Source organism: Rissa tridactyla, chromosome 4 (genome assembly GCF_028500815.1).
Source record: "Rissa tridactyla isolate bRisTri1 chromosome 4, bRisTri1.patW.cur.20221130, whole genome shotgun sequence".
Lineage (NCBI taxonomy): Eukaryota > Metazoa > Chordata > Aves > Charadriiformes > Laridae > Rissa > Rissa tridactyla.
The window spans coordinates 31,797,935-31,810,345 of record NC_071469.1 but is presented as its reverse complement, the minus strand read 5'-3'; the positions used below and the strand labels follow the sequence as shown (position 1 = coordinate 31,810,345).

At 44.3% G+C, this 12,411-nt stretch overlaps 1 protein-coding gene across 5 annotated transcripts in view; it reads right to left on the bottom strand.

The window, feature by feature from the left end:
- BAZ1A (bromodomain adjacent to zinc finger domain 1A) overlaps nucleotides 1-8,507 on the bottom strand; it is a 63,787-nt gene extending 55,280 nt beyond the window's left edge. For 4 of the 5 annotated variants that reach the window (XM_054200693.1, XM_054200695.1, XM_054200696.1 and 1 more), the window contains exons 1-2: nucleotides 7,843-7,988; nucleotides 6,983-7,132 (exon numbers count right to left, since the gene is read on the bottom strand). In XM_054200693.1, coding sequence (XP_054056668.1) covers nucleotides 6,983-7,095 — 113 coding nt within the window. In that variant the 5' untranslated portion in view covers nucleotides 7,096-7,132; nucleotides 7,843-7,988. Of the gene's footprint in view, nucleotides 1-6,982; nucleotides 7,133-7,842; nucleotides 7,989-8,403 lie in introns of those variants that run through there. The other variant, XM_054200694.1, reaches the window with a different exon arrangement.
- Between the last annotated feature and the right edge of the window lie 3,904 nt (nucleotides 8,508-12,411).

Genomic DNA, 12,411 nt, shown 5'->3' with positions numbered 1-12,411 from the left:
TCCTCACATCCCCCACATTTCCACAAATATTTGCAAGAGGAGGGTCTAAAACTGTACAAACATAAAATAACCTTAAGATCACAGAAACATGTTGAAACTTATTCAAGTTTCAGATTTTGAGTGCCCTAGCTGACAAATGAAAAGATGGGAGAGGTAAAAAAATTAATGTCAAGTAGTTCTCTAAATAGTTTTTATTCCTTCACTGTTTGCATTGCTCTTAGAAAAAGCATTAAACTATTTTTTTTCCTACAGATTCTTCTCCTCCCTTGTTCCATTAGCAAATATTGATTCTCCTTCCCTGTGTTTCCAATTAATGCTAAAATTACATTGTTGTTATTGCTTGCTTACTAGTTATTATAATGGAATCAAGAAAGAAGAGCTTTCATTAGCCAATATCTGTCAATTTTTGACAGGTATCGAAAAACATTGGTTTGTTAAAACACTTTCTAGATGAAGTAGATTATGTAGCTATTCACAAAACCACGTTAAAACATATCATATACTGCAGATCAGTGATGGGAACAACAGAGCAGTCTTTCAATATGCCCCAGTTCAGACAGTGATTTTTATTTGTCTTCCTTTAAAAATCTTAACGGACTAATATTGATAAGCATGCAACATGCAACATGACAAACTGAGTTTTGTTTTGCCTTGTATCAGTTCAACATAGCTATTTCAAAGCAGACAAAGTACTTTCAGAACACTGCAGGCTACACGAGATACCTAAAATGAAGTTTCATTCCTTTAAAAAAAAAAAATTACGCTGCACAGTGTTCCTACTTTTAAAAGGACAGAACTGTTCGAATCATTTCTGGTAATGGGGTTAAAGAATTGGACAGTTCACAATTCCAAGTTTTTTCTTGCAGGCTCCCTGCAAACTCAAGCTGGCAAACATGCATCAGTTAGACTGATGATGACATTCACTGCAGATGGACAGATGAACCATAACATTTTGTAAATTAAAATGGAAATTCCCAGTTGAGGACAATGGAGGGTCCTGGCTCAGATAATCCTTTCTGCATGAGCACAGGATTCCTCTGAGTGAGAGGAAGATGCTTTACGAAGAACATCAACTGCGAGAAGGTAAAAAGGACAGAAGAGAGATACTACCTGAACAGCATTCAATAGCTACAACATTTCAGATTTTTATATCACCTGCATCTACTTAATGTATTTGACAGTACGTGGGTTTAACGCTCGTAAGTAATAAGGAATGATTTGGGTTTGCTTACTCTAAACAAGAGGAGAAGAACAAAGGAGAGAGAATGAGAGAAATTGCTCTTCAACATATGAAGAACGGATGGCTGTCAGTCATTCTTTGTGCATAGGACAGAATATTCTTTTTTTGCTGTCAACCATGGTGAACCAGTATCTTTAAGGTATAGAATAGTTACTTAAACATTTTAAAGAACAGGTTAGACAAAAATCTCTTCCCCACCCCACCCCCCAAGGTGATGGAATACATAAAACATGATCTTTTCAGGTCTCTTCCTGCCCTACATTTCAATGCTTCTGTTATTAGTCTCACAATAACTTTTAGTGATCTTACTGACTTCAGTGGATAAAGAAACATTTACTCAAATCTTCATGCAGCTGTGTGTCTCTACATAGATTTTTGTGTCTCACTTACCAAAGAGGTTCTTGATAATTATCTGTAGCCAGGAAAGAGAAAACCACCCTAAGAGTTATTAAAAAAAATGTACCAGAACGTAATTTTCAAAAATTATGGAAGTAAAAAGGGAAAGAAAAACAAAAAAGGAGGGGGGGGAGAAGAGCAGAGAGGGAGGGATAGACTGAGGTTGACGCTGACAGTATCCCTTTAAGAGCTGCTGTTATTCTTTGTGAGGGGACACCGGGCAGTCATGCTATTTAAAGCAACAACATTGAACTTACAGGGGGGAAAAAGAAAAAAAAAAATAATAAAACCAACCCAAACCAACAAACCCCTCTCTAAAAATTTTTAATCCATAATTATTACAAGTGAAAAATTCTAAAATTAAACTGAAATATATTAGAGGAAAACATTTTTTCCATTTGCATACAAGAGTAGTTTGTGTATCTAGTTTCATTCTCCCTCATTTCCTCTTTTGTTTTGTGTGGATTTTTCCCCCCCCATCAACTTACAGGGAAGAAAAAAAAAAAAATCCTGTGAAAAAAAATCACATTCAATTTTGAAAGCATTATTTGTCTTTTGCTAGTCATTACCTATCGCACATCAAAACCATCTGTGGCTTAGTCTGTTAACACAGTTTTATTGACATGTTTTAATGATCTCACTTTAACTTGGTTTGAGAGGAGAAAACAAAATCCCAACAGTACAGCAGTAGATGTTATTTGTAGTACTCTTTCTGTCCCTGTCTCTCTGTGGTGCACATCAGTTATCACAAAAAGATTTACAAAGAGCACAACAGCTACCAAACCAAGAGAACGACAGCAGCAGTCACATGCTTTCTCTTTCCTTAAATAATGCACTTGATCATATTCTACATTCAACTTAAATTCACAACAGCATCTGCTGCTACATCACATCTGAAGCCTTATCTATATCTTTATCTAGGGTATTACAGTCTTTGGGGCTTCCTCACTGGTTCAAGATCTCTGTAACGCTTGATGACATGGAGAAGGAAGTTCACACAAAGCACGTCCACAAAGCTCGCTTTCATGCTCCCACCTGCCCGTGAGGAGTCAAATGGGACTGCAGCGCCCTGGAGAAGATGTCCCCATCAGCTCAACTACTCGAGGAACAGGGACTAAAAACTGAGTTGTCTTTGCAGTAGTAATCAATGCTGACTTCTCAGCTGGATTTTTTTTTTTTTTAATCATTTACATTATATGGCTGGTTTTCCATGCAATGTTAGGAAAACAGCAAAATTATCAGCAAATGATACTTTACTTGATAGGTATCCGATAGGAGGCAATTCATCAACAGAAGCTGCAAATAAATTACATGCAGTCTCTCTGCTGACTGCACTTGCAACGGATATAAAAATCCAGCCTAGAAATTATATGCCTTTTGCTTGAACTAAGCAAGTACTCCCATTGGGTCCAAGATCTACTGTATTTTTGGTGTGTTTCAAGAACATGTTTGTTACTTTCATTCATTTTCTTAGCGTCTATTAAAAACAAGCTGGAGGGGGTGTGTGTGTGTTTTTAAACAGAAGAATTACATGTCAGAGAATGTAAAATATGAGAAAGTCATGTTAAGTAAGTGACATTTAAGAGAGAAGAAAAAGCAGGAAGAAAATAAATCTATGGAATGGCTAATTTGTAATAATTGTTATTTTTAATTCTGAAGCCCCTGTGAGCCTCTACCATATCTATTTAATCTCTATAATCTATTTAGCCTATGGTAGGAGGGTAATCACAGAAGACAAACTCTGCCATTATGGATCACAAAAGTGTTTTCGTACACTGTGTTGTCTCCAGAAGGGGTCAATAATACATATTACAGAATAATGTGCAAAAGAAACAAACAAAACCTATATAGAGAGAGATTTATTCCTTAACATTTACAGGTTAATTATGCATTAAGGAATATATTTCAAGTTCATGAATTCCTCTTCAACAAAACAGAAAAATCCACCTAATTTAACTAAGGACACTTTCAAAAGCTTTTTGAACAGATCTCTTTTTGACTGTACAAGAATTCCACAGACCAATCTATAAAGACATTTCAGTAAGTTTTGAAGATGCAAAACTCCTCTTTCCCCTCCGTGTTTTAGAATGAGGAACCCTCCTACCACTGTATCTATACTACTCATAGTTTTCTTTTCCAGGCTGTCTTCACAAGCAAGACTTCCCATACTTTAATAGTAGCTTTCACCACACATCTATGTCAGCTATTAACTTCCACAGACAAGGTGTCAAAGACTGGTGGTAACATCCCACTGGTTTAATGTGTTTCTCATGCATTCCATGCACCCCCATACTTGCTTTTCCAGCTACTACTACAGCTCCAGACACTCTTTTGCTGGTCTTTCCCCAGGTCTGTCCCTCTAATGAGGACAACAACCAAGCATGAAGAACATCAGTTCCCCCAGTTCCTGTTACTCCTGATAAATATAATCAAACACTACCACCTCACTGCACTTTTGTAAAGGGTTACAAAATTATGTGATGGTATTTCAGATTAAAAAGGAAATACATTCTTAACGGGAAAGTCACTTTACAAAATACTAGTCTTGCCAAATTCTCCTCACATTAGCATAATGACTTCTTATATAGAGAAGAATAATACTAATGTACGATTTGTATCCATCTCTACTAAAGCTGGCATTGGCATGAAAGAAGCTTTTCACCACCAAGTTTGTGCTCTGTAAAAAAAAAAAAAAACACCAAACCACAAACACCACCAACAAAAAAACAAACAAGAAAACAACTTAAGTCTTAACCATTTGTAGTAATTGCAAGCGTTCATATAGTTGAGAAAGGGGGCGAATTCAGGTTACCATACGTATCTATGCAGCCTGCCTGATCTAGTCAGGCTCTATAATTTTTAAATCCTCCCCTCAAAAAAATTAAAGTTGCTATTGCAAAAGTAGATTCAGAGAAGCCTGACTCAGACAATGGTTTTCTTTCATGAAACAGCTAATAATTTTTAAAGAGTGGGCCCTCCGTATCCCTATTAATCTAATTGCCCTTGCTTAGGAAAAGAAATGGGAAACATTGCTTTCAGAAGGCATTAGCTACTTGAAGCATCACTTTGCAACCAGCAGAGACAAGGATCAGCATCTTTAAAACTTGCTGAAAGATGACCCTATGTTCTCCAGTAGATTATGCCACAACCAACTAACATTAACTTAAACTTACTTATCTGTGCCAGGACACCTTACTGAGTAAAAATACTAAACTTTTCAATCCAAAGCACCAATTTAACCCAACCTAACAAAAAAGCCACAAGAGAATGAAAAAAACAACAACCAAAAAAAAACCAAAAGCAACAAACCCACCCCACATGCATGAAAAACAAGCATAGCAGAGTTGTCCCAAATACTATATTCTAAGCCCTGACCTCTGAGGTAACCACCCACTGACATTTCTAGGGATGGCCTGTGTGAACACAAGTCTAAATTTATCCCTTAATTCATGAACTTTGGTTAAATATGGAATTTGGTCTTTCATACTTTTTCTTAGTGACAACATCCTTGCAATGTAAATAAGCCTGTCAGAGTACTTAAAATATTCACCGAGCCCTTTGAGAGCAGAAAGATGTTTTAAAAAGATACTTTTCACACTGAAATTTTAGCAAAACTACACATACCTGAAACATATTTCAGTGCAGCATCAACAAATACCTGAGAGTCATCTAATTATGTGATAATAATAATTGTAACCAGAAAAGCAACTTTTAAAATATTGGAAGCTGGGGGAGGGGGACTTAATTCCTACAGAAACAGGAGGCTGTCAGCTCTTGCTCGTTAGGTTCTCATACGCCCTATAATGAAAACACCCCTTACAAAGCTTCCAACAAAATATTCAACACCCCTTCCCTCCCCCTCCCCCCCGAGTATATCATCCAGGAAACATTGCCCTCCAAAGTTACCTAATCCAACTTCTTTAAAATTTTATTAGGCAAAGTGTATTTGAGTAAGAAAAACAAGTCTAAACACGAAAAAGATTTAGGTGTGCTCTAATTTCATACGCTACAAATGAAAAGCATTTCAGATTTAATCTCATTAGTCTGCATGTCTTTAAAAAAAAAATAAAAAAATAAAAGAGTTTGGATGCGGGGGCCTTTCTGTAGGTGGGGATGGCGCTGGATCAGACTGGGGGTGAAAATACATACGTTTATCAGCTTTTGGAAAAGGTCTGGCTAAATACTTTCTGTCCATTGTTCTTACAAGCGATAAAGTAAAGCGGCAGCGAGTTCGGGACTATCCGTGCAATTACGCCTTCAATGGTTAACGACGATTTCACAATTCCCATTGGTCTTTTTACACACGGGGAAGAGAAAAAAAAAAAAACACAACCAAAAAAAAGAAAAAAGGAAGCAAAAAAAAAAAAAGGAAGGGACGGAAAGAGGGAGAAAACCCTAGCTGGGACAGGTGTGCCCGCTCGGTCTCAGGCCGCGTTGGCCGTCGGCGGTGCCGCCCGGCCGGGAAGGGCCCCGCGCCCCACCGGACAGGTGCGGCCACCCCCGCCGGCGGGACCGGGCCGCGCTCGCCCCTCTCTCGGCCCGCCGGCCATTTCCAACCGGGTCAGCCGGCGGCTCCCCGCGGAGGCGGGGCGAGAGCGCGGCCCTAGGCGGCGCGGCGGTTCCGACACCCCGGCCCGGCGGAGGGCCTCCAACGAGGGGTTAAGCGCAGCTGGAGCCGGCCGAGGAACCGGGCCCGGCCGGGCTCCGCAGGCGGCGCCCCCCGCTATCACAACAATAGGACGGGCGGCACATGCCGGGCGGGCGGCCCCGCTGCCCCGGCTGAACCCGGGCCCCGGCGCGGCCCCTTCCGCGGGGCGGCCTAGCGCCGTCGGCCGCCGACACGCGGCTGCCGGCGGCGGGGGGGGGGGGGGGGGGACAGAGCCCGGGCCCGGCAGACGCTCTTTACCGCCCGCCGCCTCCCACACCGCGCAACTTTCACTTCCCCGGCGGGGGCCGAGGGACGGGGCCGAGGGCGACACGGCGGAAGGCGGGGGGGGGGGGGGGGAGGAGGGGAAGGAGCCGGCTCCTCTCCTTCCCCGCGAGGAGTGGGGACCGCGGGATCCCCCCGCCGAGGAGGGGTAGGGATTCCCCCTGCCCCGGGCGAGAGATCCGCCCTCTCCCCCCACCCCCTCGGTAGGGCACGGGCCCGGCGCCAGCCGCGCCCCCCCGTACTCCCCCCCGCCCCGGCAGGGCTCCCCGCGGCGCAGCCGGGGAATCCCCTCCCCTCCCCGCCCGCCCAGGTGTCAGCCGTTCGGGGGTTAAACCGCTCCCGGAGGACAGACGGGGGAGGGGGCAGGACGGACACACGGAGGGACACGGACACAGACGCGGGGGGTCGCCTCTTACTCGTAGTCCCTGAAGATCTCGTTAGTGACCCTGCAGTAGAAAACGCGCTCGTCCGGCCGAAGGTCGGCGGGGGGCTTCTCCCTCACGAAGGGCTTTCGGTGCAGCAGCGGCATCGCCCCGCTCCGCGCTCTCTTCCTGCCCCGGGACCCGCTTCGAGAGGGGACGGAAAAAAATTAAAAACACGGAGGGAAGGAAGGAGGTAGCAAGGCGAACGCGGGCAGCGGAGACCCCCGGCCCGGGGAGGAGGGAGCGGGCCCGGCGCGTCCCTCCCCCCGGGGGAGCCGGCGAAGGAGCGGGAGAAAGCGCCGGCGGCGGCGGCGGCCTTTTGTGTGCCTGACACGCCGCTGCCTGCCTGGGACTGCGCGGGGAGCGGGCGGCGGATCCTTCCTCCCGCCTCCGCCTCCCTCTGCCTCACAATGGGGCCATGACGCCGAGCGGCGGGCGGAGGCGGCGCCCCCCGCCCCGGCCAAGCAACGTGCTCAGCTCGGGGATACCCCAACCGCCGCCGCCGCGCTTTGTCTCCTCCGGGTCACCCACCCCACCCCCGCTTCCCCCGCCTCCGACCCACACACGCCGGGCCGGACACCAACTCCCCCCTCCGCCTCCTCCTCCTCCTCCCCGCAAAGCAAACACCCAGGAGGGGCAGCGCCGACCACTTATCTCCCTCCTTCCCTTCCTGCCGGGGCTCTATTGCCTAATGGGGGTCTTCGCCCTTCCAGCCTCGCCCCGGCCTGCCCGCCGCCGTCTCCGGACAGCGCGGCCGCGGTGCGGGGGGCTGCCCGCCCGGCCGCTCGTCCTTCCCTCCCTCCCTCCCTGCCTACGGCCTGCCGCTCCGGGGGGCTCCCTCCCCTCCTGCCCACCTGGTGCGGCCGCAGGCTGCCCTGGCTGCTCGGCCGGTGCGAAGCGCGGTCCCCCTCGCCGCGTTTTTCCTCCCCTTTCCTCTGCCCCCCCCGGCTCCTGGGAAGTTTTTGATCTACTTCTTCAAGCCCTCAATCAGGAAGAGCTGCGGGGAGGAGCCTTCCCCTGCTCTCCCCTACATCTTTATTGGCCGCTCGGTGCCTTCCAGCGTGTGTCACACAGGAAGACAGCGAGCTACATTATTAATTAATGGCTGAGAGGGCGCATCCTCCATTTTTGAATTATCAGCCAGAGATCTCCGGTGCGGGGGGTGGTGGGCCCAGGCCGGCGGACCGCTGCGGGGGGGAAGGTGGCTCTTGGCGGGCCGGGTTGCGGGCGGCACGGCACGGCACGGAGGGGCGGCCGAGCCTGCGGCGTGCGGCGCTGCCCGCCCGCGCCTCCTGCCACCGGCATTACCAGCGCTTCCGACACCGGCGCCGAGGAGCCGCCGAGCCCCCGGGAGACCACCAGCCCCCTGGGTCCCCAGACCACCGGGTGCCGGAGCGATCCCCTGTCCCCAGTACCTGCCCGGCCAGCGAGGGCCGGGGCGGCTCCCGCGGGGCTGTTCCCTTCGGCTGATCCACCGGCGGCTGCGGCGTCTGACAGTGCGATCCGGAGACGTTTCTCCCTCGGTTACAGCCCCAAAGCCGCGGCGTGTGCAGCTGTCACAGCGGGCAGGGGCAGGCGGATGTATTTTGCTGAAAGTGAGATTATATATAAGTAAGACGAGCATGAGAGATGTACGTGGGCCCCTTAACGTTGCCTCTTTTTTTTTTCCAGTTCACTACACGGTTTTACTGGTGTATTAATTTTTCACTTTTTTTTTTTACACTAATGCATTTACATTTTAAACGGAGGTGTTAATTTAATTGTGTTCTTAAGAGTGCTAGCCAGCTTGAAGATATAAAACCACATAAAGCCCACATCCATTACACTTCATCATCCCAAGGTCCAACACTCGTATGAAAAACCTGCAGAATAATTGTAGAAACTACAGAGGGGAATAATAACTGAAGGCTAATATCTAAATAGTTTAAGTTTGCAACTAAAAACGCTGTTCCTGCAAATAAAGGTCCCGTGCTGATCCCTGCACCTGTGCATAGGTTGTTTTCTTTACCCCTGCAAGTAAAGGCAGCGATCGGCACTGTGTGACTAAAACCTAAAAGAATCTTTACATCCAATCCATGAATTGCTTTGTTTAAAAAGTTTTAATCAAAAGCTGTGAGAAATGTTAATGCTCTCTTCTTCTAGTTAAGTTTACAAAACACGAAGCTTTAGCTACCAAAAAAGCTTAACTCCTGAGTCCTTCCAGTTTATTTTCATTTGCCATTTGGCTTCACTTTCAGTTTTTAATTACTTTCTAGCAAAGAGCACAAATGCAACTTGAGTTAATGCACTTGTATCTAACATCTGGTAATTTTTAGTTCCTTTTGCATCAAAACTGTACAGTATGCCATGGTTATAACATTTAGTGTTGCCAGCTCTTACGATTACAGTGAGATTTTGCCACACTTTTAGCTTTGTTTTAAGCTCTAGCTCTTCAGCAGATGTGCTTAAATTGGAACCTCAGCACACCTTAAAAATAATTACATTTCTAAATCTTAAGTTTGATTGAAAAGCTTAAATACGTGAACCCGAAAGGCTCACAAATTAGAAGGGAATGAAAAGCTCTGAGTTTTGAATTTTTGTAAATCTCATTATTTTTAAGCCAGTATCACGATGTTTGGGGACTTGGCTGGTTTTTTTCATGCTCGGATTGTCAGCACAGCATTATTTTAGCACTAGTGGGTACCCATGAAAAATGCATGAGTTGATAGAACTGTGACATCAAAAGCAAATTCCCTTTCCCTCTTTGCTCTCTCTTGCCCTCTTTCTCTTTTCTTCTCACCTTTTCCTCCTCCTCTTGCTCTTCCCCGCTCATTATTCCCTCGATGATTTTCCAGTGAAGAGATCCTCACTGAGTAATAGGGTTGCACTACGTTTTCATGTTCTTAGGATACAGAGGAGCAGTTCATTTAGTTTTCACCTCTGAATCCAGCTCTGTTCTTTAAAATCCACAAATCCATGCTCTGCTTCTGCTCCCAATAAGGTCAGCAGGAACTAGAACAATTTTTTATGACACCAGCTGATGTCTACTAAGTGGGCATGGAGACTTCCGTGGAAATTAATTCCGAGAAATCAGAAAAGGGTTGCTTTCCTTCCATGGGAATATTTATTGTATTTTTATACTGTGTTTAATTTTTGCAATAACTTGGGGGTTTTTAACATGTCACTGAAAGTATCGTTTTGATTCAAGATACAAGAATGGGATTATTGATGATGTCCAATAGGGTTGTTGATGTGGATTTTGCCACAAAGCATCAAAAAAGAAGCTGCTTTCTTTTTAAAAGATGACTTATACACTAACAGCCGTAGTTCCCTAGCCAGGGAGGCTGTCGTTCTTATTCATAGAACTTTAAAAATAGTTGTATTGAGAACATAAAATCTTATAAAACACTTGGTCTCTATGCTTTACAAGGGTAGAACAATTTCCTAGGAACACTGTCGGCCCAGACTTGGGGCAACCCCCCAGCTGCTCCTTCAAAGCTCCCCACAATTTCAAATTTTTCATTTCTTCTCACTTGCTCCCTGCTTTATCACAGACTTCTTTCCTTTTCCTCTCTTATTTCTTCCTGATTTTAAACTGCAAAGGACTGCTTTACACAAAGACGCTCTGAAACATCTATTCAGGTATTCCAAAATATCTATTCAGCTATATCCATTACCAAATACTTCCACGTGTGACTATTGTTATTCTGGAACAAGTAAAGCACATGGAATTCTTTTACTAGAGCATTGCCACTTTAAATTCACACCTAAATTTATATTGGAATAACTAATGTTTAGCCAAATCATATACTTGGAACCATGCAAAAGCAAAAATTTTACTCAGTTTTACCTGTATTATCATGGAATTGGTAGAGTTTTTTCTGTAGAATATGTGTAGCCTGTTGCTTGCTTGCTTTTTTGTTCTTTTTATTTTCCCCCCAAAGTGGCCACTTTGTTCTTTCTGGGTTTGGCTGAAGTCAAAGGAAAAAAAATTCATTGGATTTCTTCATAAAGAACTTCCTTGGACTTTGAATGACACGCTAGGTTCTCAACTCTAGCTTCTGTAAAAAACATAAGGTTGAAAAGATAAATGTGAAAAATGCACTAACTTGTGTAAATGATAGATTGCTAGTGAGTTGTTCAGTCAAATGACATAATATCAATAATTTCTACCTTTTTGTCCATTGACTGGAGCATGTAAAAAAGGAGAGGTATAACATGTATCTAAGCATCGACTCCTTTTAATCCACTGAGTAGATTTTTGGGGGATAGCATCATCCCTTTTTTTTCAAAACACTGTTCCAAAAATCCTTCATTTCCGTAATGCAAACAAACCGTAGATTACTTTTTTAAAGTTTATGGCACCCAGCAAAACCACCTTATTTATCCAATTATGCATTTTATAACTTACCGATATAGCTTTTTTTCACCTTTTGCCCTTTCTCTGCCATCTTGCTGCACCAATTTACTCTTTTGATCATATATCTTTATTTAGACTTTAAACTATGTGAGCAAAGACAATGTGCTGGTTTTATCAATCCGCTCCAGCTGTGGGTAGCGGTAACATTTGGTCTATTGTCTTTTACTGGCTGTAAAGTGCTATGCTCAGTTTTTAATAACATACTCGCTTATAAATAACATACTTCAGTCAAAAAGAAAAAAAAAAAAGAAAGAGATACACCGATGATTTTTCACAACGCATTTCATTTTTCTTTCATTCTACCTCAGTTGTATTTCAACATGCTTTTAAAGCAGTTCTGTAATCACCAAGACAAGAAGGTTCCTTATTTCTGCAGCTGTTGGATGCATTCAACACTTGTTGCTTTCACATGAGCCACAAACAAAGGTAAAGAATCAATCCCTATGGTCAGTGAATTTTTGGTATAGTCACATTTTTTGGTAGTTTCTTAATAGTCTTAAGCCAAGCGTTCTGCAGTTCCAAATGCAGGCACAATCTTTGTGTTCGTTGCTATCACAGAGGGCAGTAAGTCATGGCCGGAGTCTGCTTTGCCTATTGCTAAGGTTAAATACCACCCAATACAGCAGGGCCCATCTCTCAACAAAGCCCCTGGGGGGCACTGAGATGTTTCTTATATCATCAGAGTTATTCTGCAGAAAGGTATTCCATCTTCTTCATTTCTTTTCACAGTTTAATAGGATTTAGACACACAGTTCTCACTGCTTTTAATGGATACTGCATACTTAATTTCCATGCAACTCCAGAAATTAAGAGATATGTTCCTTTAAAGTTTACTTTAATCATATCCTAATTTTTCCCTCTCAGAAAGGGCTATTAAAGGTATTTAAGCTGATATCCTTACACTGGTGGGGAGGACCTCTGACCTCATCTACTTTGCAATGATGACCATGTATGATTGGCCTCTAACCTGATTACAAAATGATAAAATGGTGTTGTGAAACCACTGTTCATTTCCTAACAGTGT